This window comes from Pygocentrus nattereri, chromosome 25 (genome assembly GCF_015220715.1).
Source record: "Pygocentrus nattereri isolate fPygNat1 chromosome 25, fPygNat1.pri, whole genome shotgun sequence".
Taxonomy (NCBI): domain Eukaryota; kingdom Metazoa; phylum Chordata; class Actinopteri; order Characiformes; family Serrasalmidae; genus Pygocentrus; species Pygocentrus nattereri.
In genome coordinates this window covers 4,415,001-4,428,513 of record NC_051235.1, presented here as the reverse complement: position 1 = coordinate 4,428,513, position 13,513 = coordinate 4,415,001, and the positions used below count along the sequence as shown (strand labels likewise).

Sequence of the window (13,513 nt, the reverse complement as noted above, 5' to 3'; positions counted from 1 at the left end):
TGAATTATGGGTGGTGTTGTTTAAGTTCATCATTAAACAGATCTAATGGGCTAAGCCACCTTCCATGCCATGGGCAAATATTCTAATAGTGCTAAGCAGTTATAACCATTAAATATTTGTAGTTGTTCATGAAATCATTTTTATTTGAAGACATTTATTTTACTGTATTTTATCTTGTTGTCACTTTTTAATAAAAGCAATTAGTCGTTTCAATTTGGGTATGAAGTGTAACCCTACGTTCACATAAGCTTGCGGCAGAGCGACGAGTGACCAGTCATTTTTAAGGAGAGGCAAGTCAAGAAAAAGTACAAGATTTCTGTAGAACACCTTCAGATCCTGGGGGCGGCACGGTGCCACAGTGGGTAGTGCTGTCGCCTCACAGCGAGGAGGGCCTGGGTTTGATTCCCTGGCCGGGTGACCGGGGTCCTCTCTGTGTGGAGTTTGCATGTTCTCCCCGTGTCTGTGTGGGTTTCCTCCAGGTTCTCCGGTTTCCTCCCACAGTCCAAAGACATGCAGTCAGGCCAGTTGGACGTGCTAAATTGCCCCTGGGTGTGAGTGACTGTCTGTGTCTGTCTGTCTGCCCTGTGATGGACTGGCGGCCTGTCCAGGGTGTATCCTGCCTTCCGCCCGATGACTGCTGGGCTAGGCTCCAGCACCCCCCCAAACGACCCTGACGGAGAAGCAGCTTGGAAAATGGATGGGCACCTTTAGATCCTATTAGGACACCATCAAACACATTTAGATTCAGCCACTGCTCAGATGACAGGCACATTTTGGCCTAATCTGTGCCACATTTGCCACTTAAAGCTCCGTTATGGCATTGGCAAGATTTGTGTGGGCCAGACATGGTCCAAATGTCATGAGCCAGGCAAGACTTGGGTTACGGCAGGTGTTGTTTGGGCCTGTTAGTCCTATTGATAATTTTTAAAGCACTTTATGATGCTTCAGATTCTGCTGTGCTCGCTAACAGCTGCGCTGTGTTCAATTGTGGTTAGCTTGTGCCTCAACCATGACAAAATTCAAGCATACGGACTAAAATGTAAGCCAGTGAAGTCGAGTGAATGCTGTTGGAGTGACAGAAAAGCACAAACAAATCAGGCTTTTAAGGTAATTAAAGTAATTTTAGACCTGTAAGTCATATGGATGTGACATGGTAGTGATTTATTTCTATAAAATATTCATTAATACTCGGTTTACCCAAATTTGACCAAACTAAAGGTTGTAGTATGTTTGTCTAAGACATATGGATGTGACACAACAATTATTTATTTCACTAAAAATGGAATTAAAATTCATTTGAGGCATATTTTAGTAGTAAACGAGCACCTTGTCATCTAAGTAGGCGTGATGGTTCGCAAGTAGGAGACAAGTTCACTCTGGTACTGAGGGACGAGTCCGTTTAGAGCTTTATATGTCAATAATATTTTATAATCAATGCGAAATTTGACTGGTAACCAGTGCAGGGCTGATAAAACTGGGCTGATAGGGTCCCCCCTCCCCCATATGTTAACTTTAGTAAATTAATAGTAATTTTACAGTAAATTTAGCAGAATCTAAACATTTAACTGTGTTCTCTAAAAAGATGTTAACTTTTTTTGCAATTATTGTGGTTTCTTTAGTAGCGATGCTGTGAAGGTGTAGGAACAAACTCCTCGGTGACACTCGTCTCTTCCATATAAAGATGTTTATTAGCATTGAGAGGTCGAAGTCACAAACAAGCCTTCGCGAAACAGCTTGGAGAGAACAGCCAATAGTCTCTGACACATACGTTCCCAACTCCTGATTTTATACCCGGTGTGGACGTATAGCCCACATCTGGTTTCTATTAAGATAGCCTCAGTCTCATCTCACCTCAGTATGGGTCATCTCAAGCCAGATACCTTTTCTCCAGAGCAGCCCTAGTCACCTAATACCATATATAGGCATTGTTTACATTCTGGGGGCCCCTTTTCTGTCCAATGGACCCAATATGATAGAAATTAATGTTATGACTATAGAATTAATAAGATCAAATTCACCACATATAAATTCAGCAAAACATGCAGTTTGACTGGGGTGCCCAAACTTTTGCCTGAGACTGTACAATTAGTTCAATATTACATCACTTTGGCTAATAAATTGGTCAACCAGCCAAACAGAAACGGCTTAAAGGCAAAGAAACATAAATAAGCTGCTGAGAGGACGGCCTTGATTACTGATTACAAGTAGTGACCACTTAAATGGCCAGGACCCACTGGTGGGTCCAGAGTTTTACAACACACTTCTGTAACCAGAGAATAACTCAGCATGTCTGCATTGGTACTGAATAATAAGCCTGAAATATGTAATAAACCTGAGATTGTAAGAGGGTTATAGCAGCACTCAAACGTGAGGTGAGAAGGACCTCTAGAGGCAAGGAGGGGAATCTCCAGAGACAACAGTAATTTATTGCTACCAACATAAGTATCAAGAGGTACAAATAACATTCCATAACCAAAAAATCTACATACATTTATTGCCTAAATGCTGAAAAAATTCACCACATTATATTACATCCTTTTATTGCGTTGGTTGTCTTCAGTGTTTTCTTGTTTTTTTAATATCGTATAAGATTGATATTGTTTAAAAACCCTACAAAAACTGTGCAAAATGAGGTTGATGACTGATGAGGTTGATGAGGTACTGATGATTTGGGCAACATTGTGACTGGATTACAGCAGTAGAGCCTCTGTAATTACACAATTGTGTCCTCTACACAGGAACGTTCCTGTAGTGCAGTGTTAGTTATACTGTATAATAAGTGAACAGTTCCTGTGTAGTTATTATGTAGTTGTGAGGAAGACTCTCCAGACTGACTGGAATCCATAATCCCGTTTACTCCAAAACACAGAAACCAGAATCAGAGTCAAAAAACTGTCCGAAGGTCAAAACACTAGAAAAGTTCAAAACCAGCAAAAGCAGCAAAGGGAGATCCAGAAGCAGTCAAAGAGAGCAGAAACAGAGTCAAGGCAAGCCAAAAACACCCACAGTGAGGTAACAAGGCTTGGTATGCAGGAGGAAAACTGGCAATGCTTCTCAGTGAGTCAGTCTAATGGAGGTCCTTAAATAGTCAGGTGAAATGAGCTGCAGGTGAGGGGTCCGGATGCAATGAGGGAGAATGTCAGTATGATCGGTGACGGTGATCTCTGGTGGTGAGGACGGGTATTACACCTGACAGGAGTAATAACGCAGTGGTACTATAGACACTGACTATATAAATACTATATATAGAGTGTGTTTATTGGAGTTTTTGACCGTTCTTCCAGCAAATTTGTGAAGTCAGACACTGATGTTGGCACAATGCAGTCAGACAAGTACCGTCTCCTGGCAACCGCCAAACCCAGACTCCATTTCCAGATGGAGAAGCGTGATTGATCTTGAGACAGGCGAATATTGTCTTGCTCTTCTTTGAGTTTATGTTCTTCGCCTCCTCGGTTTTGGGCACTGCATTGAAAGCATCTGCATCTAGATGTTTCCATAAGGCAGCCTTCAGGGCCGTAAAAGGTAGAGTCTCTATGGTTCAACGCCTTATGCAGGGAGCCTTCCTCACCAAACATTTGAAGGAGCTCAGCAAACATACCACTTAGAACTTCCTCTAGCTTTGCAGCACTAGAGGATGCAGAAAGCTCTCTGAGAATTCTCTCAATCGGTTCTTTTGGAACGATGAAACTTGCTTCTTTTGTTAGAATAGTCCAGATGAGAATAGTCCAGACTGCTCCAGAACCCGAAGGACCAGCCAAGCTGCCAGGCTTGCAAGACAGGCTTGCTGTCTGTCTGACATAAAGCCTCTGCTTGAGTCTTGGCTTGGTAACATCGCACTGTCAGTGGTCTGGCTGGAAACCAAAGTTTTCTCTTTGATAAAGGGAGAGGAACCAGACTCAATCGATGCAGGATGGTATGAGTCCACACTCTTAATTGTCCTGACAATAGAAACAGCCAGAGATCCTGCCAATAGCTCACTCTGGGCTTTTGCTGCTCCAATAAGCTGTTTCTTGGATCTTGGTCTCTGAAGAAGCTCTGTGTACACAGCTTCAATGATGGAGTAGCGAAGTTTTTGGAGAGCATGTTCTCCATCTTCTACTGTGACAGAAGTGAAAAGGGCTAAAATTCTTTTGACCTTTGTCCTCATCAATTAAAACAGGAGATCCATGGACCATAGTGGATGACATCTCCTGTACTTAGTAATATTGCACGTATGCAACAATGGAGAGCATCCATGGAAATGGTTGGAGAAGATGTATTGAGTTCTTAATAGCTGTGTGAGTCACGTTCAGGTGTCTCTTCAGTATTTGAATCAACAGCATCCAACTCTGACAGTACTGACACTTTGTTCATCTGTTACTTCGGAGAACTGATCAATTGTGTAAGCAAACACCTCAGATGGGGGTCTTGAGATCTCAAAACTCTCAGGAGTGACTCTGAAGGGCATCACTAGTCTTGAAATGTCTTTAGCAGTGGCAGAAGCTGGTCGAGGAGCAATGTAAGACATGAGCAAACATTTCACAGACTCATCTGCAAATTCAACAAGAAACTCAGAAGCAAGAGGTTGTTATAGGTAAGGGTAGTGCTGTAGAACAGACTCTGACATGTTCAGAGAACTTAATCTGTCCATCAGCATGAGCTGCACCATTTTGGTGAACTCCTGAGAGGCTGCATTGAAAACTTCCACTTTTTTGCTGCTGCAGATAACTCTTCAAGAGAGTTAAAAGGATCTGAGCTCTGTAAACTCAGGGAGGCCATCATGGTGTCCAGTAAAGAGGCCATTAAAACCCTCTCTCTGCTCTTTGGTGGCTCATGTTCATCGATCACTGATGGTCTTTCAAGGTGTCATATTTTACCAGCAGTTCCTCCAACACTGATCTCTAATGGATCAACCTTAGGTGGTTTCTGCCGATACATTGCGGAAAAATCCCTTAGATGTCTCATTACACTTTTGTAAGTACTACATGCAATGTACTACAGAATCTCCTCAGGGACACTGGGTGATGTAGAATCCAGACATTTGCAAATTCCATCGATGGAATCAACAAGGCTGAATGCCTTAACCAAGCATTCCGACAGCGTTGCAGCCACACTGCAATCTCTTCGACTAGTGTGAGTACACTGAGAATGTGGAGAACTTACAAGGAAGCTTGAAGACTTGAGTAAGATTTTATTCACTTCCTGAGCTTCCTTGGTCCGAGTATCCTCAATTGGGATTTTCTGGAAGCTCTTAGCTAAGAAGCTTCGAAGGAAAGAAGGTACCTGACAATCCAGAGAAGTGGCAGGTATGCCATCTCCAAATGATGAACATGAGGCCTCTTGAATGTATGCCATTAAATGGTCTACAAGCAACTCAGATATTAGAGATGTATCAGAGGTATATTATTTAAGAACTAACTGAGCATTCTCGGATACCTCGGACTTTGGAAATGAGTCCAGTTGGACTCACTGCTCATCCACCACGATTTTGGCATACAAGGACGCATTCCTCAGAGTTGGTAAAGGAATGGAAGGCTGGGAATTCTATGACAGGACGTAACTCTTTTTAGTACTTTATCAGCCATGCTTACACTGGCTCCACCACAGGCTGGATCAGAGCTGATATCATCACTGATAGGGAGTAGGGCACAGGCTGTAGGATGCAGTAAGTAGAGGGCAGGGAGTAGGGCACAGGCTGTAGGATGCAGTAAGCAGGGGGCAGGGAGTAGGGTACAGGCTGTAGGATGCAGTAAGTAGGGGGCAGGGAGTAGGGTACAGGCTGTAGGATGCAGTAAGTAGGGGGCAGGGAGTAGGGTACAGGCTGTAGGATGCAGTAAGTAGAGGGCAGGGAGTAGGGTACAGGCTGTAGGATGCAGTAAGTAGGGGGCAGGGAGTAGGGTACAGGCTGTAGGATGCAGTAAGTAGAGGGCAGGGAGTAGGGTACAGGCTGTAGGATGCAGTAAGTAGGGGGCAGGGAGTAGGGTACAGGCTGTAGGATGCAGTAAGCAGGGGGCAGGGAGTAGGGTACAGGCTGTAGGATGCAGTAAGTAGGGGGCAGGGAGTAGGGTACAGGCTGTAGGATGCAGTAAGTAGGGGGCAGGGAGTAAGGGGACAGGCTGTAGGATGCAGTAAGCAGGGGGCAGGGAGTAGGGCACAGGCTGTAGGATGCAGTAAGTAGGGGGCAGGGAGTAAGGGGACAGGCTGTAGGATGCAGTAAGTAGGGGGCAGGGAGTAGGGCACAGGCTGTAGGATGCAGTAAGTAGGGGGCAGGGAGTAAGGGGACAGGCTGTAGGATGCAGTAAGCAGGGGGCAGGGAGTAGGGCACAGGCTGTAGGATGCAGTAAGTAGGGGGCAGGGAGTAAGGGGACAGGCTGTAGGATGCAGTAAGTAGGGGGCAGGGAGTAGGGTACAGGCTGTAGAATGCAGTAAGTAGGGGGCAGGGAGTAGGGCACAGGCTGTAGGATGCAGTAAGTAGAGGGCAGGGAGTAGGGTACAGGCTGTAGGATGCAGTAAGTAGGGGGCAGGGAGTAGGGTACAGGCTGTAGGATGCAGTAAGTAGGGGGCAGGGAGTAGGGTACAGGCTGTAGGATGCAGTAAGTAGGGGGCAGGGAGTAGGGTACAGGCTGTAGGATGCAGTAAGTAGGGGGCAGGGAGTAAGGGGACAGGCTGTAGGATGCAGTAAGTAGAGGGCAGGGAGTAGGGTACAGGCTGTAGGATGCAGTAAGTAGGGGGCAGGGAGTAGGGTACAGGCTGTAGGATGCAGTAAGTAGAGGGCAGGGAGTAGGGTACAGGCTGTAGGATGCAGTAAGTAGAGGGCAGGGAGTAGGGTACAGGCTGTAGGATGCAGTAAGTAGGGGGCAGGGAGTAGGGTACAGGCTGTAGGATGCAGTAAGTAGAGGGCAGGGAGTAGGGTACAGGCTGTAGGATGCAGTAAGTAGGGGGCAGGGAGTAGGGTACAGGCTGTAGGATGCAGTAAGTAGGGGGCAGGGAGTAAGGTACAGGCTGTAGGATGCAGTAAGTAGGGGGCAGGGAGTAGGGTACAGGCTGTAGGATGCAGTAAGTAGAGTGTAGCGTGTGGATGTGTACACTTTCTCATTTTTTTCTTTTTTATTTAATTTGCCTTGCTCATAAAAGCCAAACTTACTTATAGAGAAATGCTAAATTATTAGACACAACCAGAAACGCAACTAACTGTAACATCATAAGAAAAATATAAAACTAAATATTAAATGTACGTCTGTACTTAATATACCGAACTGCTGCATTACAGCAAAGCAACTGTAAAAATACGATAAATATGTTTTATTCATTTGAATTGATGCAAAAAAGGAAAAAAGCACAAGAAATAAATAAAAGCGCGCTCTCGATAGTTCCGGCGCATGTGCGCAGAGGTGACGTAATGACGCTGTTTGCGTACCCGGTGACGTAGGGCCGGTCCTTCACTGTGTACACTCACCGGTCACACACAGCAGCGCAGCCGCCCTGTTTACCTCCCCGCTCTCTAATTAACCGCCCTGACCGCCTCGTCGTCCAGCCATGATCAAAAACGGCCACCACGCGTCCAGCCAGGGCGGCGGGGCGCCGCGGGAGCGCGCCACGGAGAAGAGGAAGCGCGTGGTTCGGGTTTGGTGCGACGGATGGTGAGTAGCTTCCTATTCGCCCGCTTCTCGTTCGAATTGTCCCGGTCCACCTTAAATGGCGCAGCAGTTAACATTCCGGCCCGAGGCGGCAGCCCGTATCTACAGAACCATTTAAGGTGGAACGGGACAATTCGAATGGGCGGCTGACTTGAACCCCGTAAAGAGAGAAAATGAGCTTTTCTTCGCTTTCTGACCTCGGTGCCTAAATTAACCCCGTCGTTAAACCCGGACTGACCGGCTTACCGCGCCCGCTGTTACACAAGCGCCTCACGGCTAGGCTAACATGACAGCGGTGGGAGGGTCTCCGTATCTCGGTCAGACTCGGAGGAGCTCTGCTGGCTCGGCTGCTGAAGACCTGAAGCCTGAGCGCTTACGGGATTTATAATAGTGACCAGAAGAAGAAGAACCCGGGAAACAACAGCAGGAATAATAATAATAACTCAAAGTAAAGAAATGAAGAAAGACAGCGCGCTAAATAATGAAGCGTCATAAGAGACACAACCTAGTTACAGCGAGAGGTTCAGGGAAGGGTCAGTGGGTCGGTCTCTCTCTCTTTCTCTTTCTCTTTCTCTTTCTCTTTCTCTCTCTCTTTCTCTCTCTCTTTCTCTCTCTCTTTCTCTCTCTCTCTCTTTCTCTCTCTCTCTTTTTTTCTTTCTCTTTCTTTCCTCTCTTTTTCTCTCTCTTTCTCTTTCTTTCCTCTCTCTCTCTCTCTCTCTCTCTCTCTCTCTCTCTCTCTCTCTCTCTCTCTCTCCTCTCTTTTTCTCTCTCTCTTTCTTTTCTCTATCTCTCTCTCTCTCTCTCTCTCTCTCTCTCTCTCTCTCTCTCTCTCTCTCTCTCCTCTCTTTTTCTCTCTCTCTTTCTTTCCTCTCTGTCTCTCTCTCTCTCTCTCTCTCTCTCTCTCTCTCTCTCTCTCTCTCTTTTTTTTCTCTCTCTTTCTCTTTCTTTCCTCTCTCTCTCTCTCTCTCTCTTTCTTTCCTCTCTTTTTCTCTCTCTCTCTCTCTCTGTCTCTCTCTTAATTGCTCTTTCTCTGTCTTTCTTTTCTCTATGTCTTCTCACACTTTTCCCACTCTTTTGCTCTGTTGTATTCTTTCTCTCTCTCTCTTTCTCTCTCTCTGTGTGTGTCCTCCCTCCTCCCTTTTCTCTCGTCTCTCTCTTGTCTCCCCTCACTCTTTTCTGGTTCTTCTCTTCTCTCAATAGGTGTCTCTCTCTTTCTCTTCTCTTTCTCTTCTCTCAATAGGTGTCTCTCTTTCTCTTCTGTTCTCTCAATAGGTGTCTCTCTCTTCTCTTTCTCTTCTCTCAATAGGTGTCTCTCCTTCTCTTCTGTTCTCTCAATAGGTGTCTCTCTCTTCTCTTTCTCTTCTCTCAATAGGTGTCTCTCCTTCTCTTCTGTTCTCTCAATAGGTGTCTCTCCTTCTCTTCTGTTCTCTCAATAGGTGTCTCTCCTTCTCTTCTGTTCTCTCAATAGGTGTCTCTCCTTCTCTTCTGTTCTCTCAATAGGTGTCTCTCCTTCTCTTCTGTTCTCTCAATAGGTGTCTCTCCTTCTCTTCTGTTCTCTCAATAGGTGTCTCTCCTTCTCTTCTGTTCTCTCAATAGGTGTCTCTCCTTCTCTTCTGTTCTCTCAATAGGTGTCTCTCCTTCTCTTCTGTTCTCTCAATAGGTGTCTCTCCTTCTCTTCTGTTCTCTCAATAGGTGTCTCTCCTTCTCTTCTGTTCTCTCAATAGGTCTCTCTCCTTCTCTTCTGTTCTCTCAATAGGTGTCTCTCTTTCTCTTCTTTTCTCTCAATAGGTGTCTCTCTCTTTCTCTTCTCTTCTCATTCTATCCTTCTGTTGTTATGGTGATACTGACTGATACTGATCAACACTCCAGCTTTGTAATCAGCAGCTGTAACATTAGGCTTTAATACTCATTCAGACGCTTTACTGTCCGTCAGGAGGAGCTCCACCACAGCGTCTGCTGATGGTTCAATCGCTTAAGATGCAAACAAGTCATTCAAAGCGGTTTGGTGTGAAACGCTCTGTCCTAGAGGAACCTGGTCAGAACTGTTCACTGTGGTGGTGATAGGAACCAGACGTCCACCTCTAAAAGCTCCCTCTCAGAAAGCTACTACCGGAAGTGGCTGTGAATTCACTGCTTGATGCCGGACACATTATTTTACCTTAGTTTTGAGAGAGTTGGTCTTGTGGAGGGAGACATGCAGGGTGTTGTGAGGCAAAACAGTCCACCCAAAAAATTACTTCAGAATTTCCCTTATTTTCCATCATCAGCATTCCATATAAACCCAGAAGACTCGTGTAGGTTCTCTGGTGGTTCTGGATAGTAAATAAAGTGTCTATATCTGTGTTGTAGTCATGACGACACCTGGTTCCCATCACCACCACTGTAAAGCCATCTGAACCATTTCACACCAAACCCCTCAGAATCTCTGTTACCACCTCAGGCCACTGAAAACAGCATTAACGCGTTAACACAGTGCGATATGGAGACCAGGGACGGCTGAATGAAGCCTCGTTAAGCTTGACTCTGTAGGAGAACAGGTGAAAGTGCTTTGGTGGCTTTTTATGAATCAATCAACCAACCAACCAACCAACCGATTGGTCAACTAGTATTTCAACTCTGAAGTGCATTGAGGCTCACCCTTGTTTACAGTGTAAACAAATGATGATCAGCAAGACAAAAAGACGTATAAAACAAGAAGTAAATCAATATAAATGTAATGATAAATAATAACAGCTGAAATAGTAAACGGGCATAAAAATATTAATAAAATGTGTAGTGAAAGCACATTAACATGAAGTAAATAAATGACATAGATAAAAAAAACAACTAAATTGTAGAAAAATCTGATTATTTACTAGAACAGAAGAGTGAAAGAACTGACATCAAATAAAACAGTTGCAAGAAAATATAATAATAAAATTAATGAAAATTAATTAATAAAAAAAAATTAATTAACTCTGCTTTATATATATATATATATATAAATATATAATGGCCCTCGATTTCTTTTTTCAGCCGTTTTCCTCTGAAGTGGTGACACCTGGCTTGTGATTGGCCACTGTCTGTTGCTTCTAGGCAACAAATTCTCAAAGCAGTTGATGCTGAATGGTAAAGATGAGGCTTAAATGTGCCCAATAAGAGAGAGTATGACCAAGTACATGCTTTATATGTCTCACTCAAACTCTTTACTTTATTATTAATCCTATTGTTGTCTTTAAATATGTATAATTTTATTGTAAAGTGTAGGAATATGAGTTTGTTGCCCTGAGGCTACATCGTGCTAAATAAAAGAAGGGAAAACTCAACTAAACTCAACTAAACAAGCCATTTGACCCCCTTTATTCATATTTCAGACCAGGAAAGCTCTGACCGTTTGCGCAGTATTCGTCCACTTCCTGTAAAGTTCTTTGAAGCGTTTTGTAATTGCAACTTCCTAACATTTCATAAATAGCAGTTATATATACATTAATTAATATACATGGGTTATGGCTTCTGAAAGACACATTAGTACGTGTTTTACGTTGTAGCAGTTCATCAGTGATTCCCTAGTGAGGCTGGTGTTGAGCCGCCGCCGCCGTTTTCCATTTAGAACAACCCGCTGATTAGGTAGCCACTTGTTTTCACAGTCAGTGATGTATCTAGAACTTCCAGAAGGTCTGGAGTGACTTTTCTTCCTCACTATGTTGAATTGGAAAACAAATCATGATTTGTTGGTTCCTCTGTCGCTTCAAAATGAGGTTAATCTACTGCATTAGGTCTTCTCTTCAGCTCCTGAAGTCCTGATCAATAGGAGAGCTCGCATAGCTATATCTGCCTAGATACCACCGTTCCTGATTGGGCAGTTTTCCGCTTCAGAGTTTAACCCTTTTGTTTCCATCCAGATCTTTTCAGTGAAATAAGAGTAACAGTGTAATATTTGCAGAATGCGATATTATTATGTTTTAAATGCAAGAACGTTTATATTGTATGAAAATAACCTAAAAATCACACCTGTGCCGTTTCTGGTTCTCTGAAATAGGTCTTCTCTGAAGGAAGGCTGAGAGAACCTGAGGGTTAGATGTCGGGATCTCTTGGCTCACATGCATGCGACTCTATTAATACCTCGCATAGCGAACATGGTGTTCACTGAAGGGCAGATGAGGAAACAGCCTGGCATTGTGGGCGTCTGAGTTTGTTGTGGTTTCCTAGAGATCGACTCCCTCTAAGATAATTGAATGCGCAAAATGTTGGTTCTAGTTTTAGTCCTGAGTTTTATTTCCTGCGGTAAAAGGCCGATTTACTTGTTATTACCGTATAAACAGCCTAAAAATATCTACAACATGACTAAAAGTAATAAAATGATTGCTTTAGCAACAGCAAGAAGAAGAAAATATGAGTCAACATTGGACACACTTTTCAAAACTGGAATTATGACCCGCAAAAACGGAAAAGAGGTTGAAGGCAGAATTAACGATTTTCTTTCTCTTGCAGGTTTTTCTTTTTTTTTCTCATATCTCTCTGTTTGGAGTCTCTGAAAAACCTCCGATTGGAGGGTCATGTAGCCCCAACACTTCACCCCACCCCTCTATCTCAACAAGAATCAGGACACCCTGCCCCCTAGACGTCAACACGTAAAACAGAAGGGTGGGGCTGAGGGGCGGGGCTGATTGGTAGGGCTGATTGGTAGGGCTGATTGGTAGGGCTGAATGGTAGGGCTGAATGGTAGGGCTGAGGGGTGGGCTGAATGGTAGGGCTGATTGGTAGGGCTGAGGGGTGGGGCTGATTGGTAGGGCTGAGGGGTGGGGCTGATTGGTAGGGCTGAGGGGTGGGGCTGATTGGTAGGGCTGAGGGGTGGGGCTGAATGGTAGGGCTGAATGGTAGGGCTGATTGGTGGGGCTGATTGGTAGGGCTGAGGGGTAGGGCTGATTGGTAGGGCTGAAGGGTGGGGCAGATTGGTAGGGCTGAGGGGTAGGGCTGAGGGGTAGGGCTGATTGGTAGGGCTGAAGGGTGGGGCTGAATGGTAGGGCTGAATGGTAGGGCTGATTGGTAGGGCTGAGGGGTAGGGCTGAGGGGTAGGGCTGATTGGTAGGGCTGAGGGGTGGGGCTGAATGGTAGGGCTGAATGGTAGGGCTGATTGGTGGGGCTGATTGGTAGGGCTGAGGGGTAGGGCTGAGGGGGAAGGGCTGAGGGGTGAAATGGGACTGGGCCAAAGTGTTCAGAGGACAGAGCGTCTCACCTTGGAAGACTCGGAATGACTTTACATATCTTAATGATTGGGTTATGCAGAAATGTAGAAAGAATGGTGGAGTTTCCCTTTGAAGACACCTGGCTTTGTAAGACAGACCTCACAGATGTTCTCACCCCCCTCCCCCCCCTCCTCTCTCTCTCTCTCTCTCTCTCTCTCTCTCTCTCTCTCTCTCTCTCTCAGCTATGACATGGTCCACTATGGTCACTCTAATCAGCTGCGGCAGGCCAAGGCGATGGGAGATCACCTGGTGGTGGGAGTTCACACAGACGGTAAGGAGGGTCTCGGAGTGTGTTCCTCAGGTCTGGGTGGGATCGCATCCTGGGGCGGGTCTGGTGGGCGATGTGGCGACAGCGTGACGTCACAGTACTGGAGGATGTTTTGAGTGCAGCGCAGTATTGATCACCATATTGATCTGATCTGATGCACTGGGACAGGCAGTGATCAGTAACAGTTCAGTGGTCTTTATTAAGCATTTGATTCACTAAGGGCTGAGAAACAGACGCAGGACTGTCCAGGATCTGTTTAACTGGACGTGCAGCTGGTCAGTGCTGTGTTTCCACACTGAGCTCAAAGTCATACTGTGATGTCACTTATTATGATCATGAAAACAAATGTCGCTCTTCTCTCTCTCTCTCTCTCTCTCTCTCTCTCTCTCTCTCTCTCTCTCTCT

General features: G+C 45.1%; 1 protein-coding gene across 2 annotated transcripts in view; it reads left to right on the top strand.

Annotated features, from left to right (window-relative positions):
* Nucleotides 1-7,399: 7,399 nt before the first annotated feature.
* Nucleotides 7,400-13,513, top strand: part of pcyt2 (phosphate cytidylyltransferase 2, ethanolamine) — a 26,625-nt gene continuing 20,511 nt past the window's right edge. For both annotated transcript variants that reach the window (XR_005129652.1, XM_037534565.1), the window contains exons 1-2: nt 7,400-7,619; nt 13,024-13,112. Coding sequence is in view for 1 of the 2 variants with exons in the window: in XM_037534565.1 (XP_037390462.1) it covers nt 7,516-7,619; nt 13,024-13,112 (193 nt within the window). In the remaining variant the exon portion in view is untranslated. The remainder of the gene's footprint in view (nt 7,620-13,023; nt 13,113-13,513) is intronic.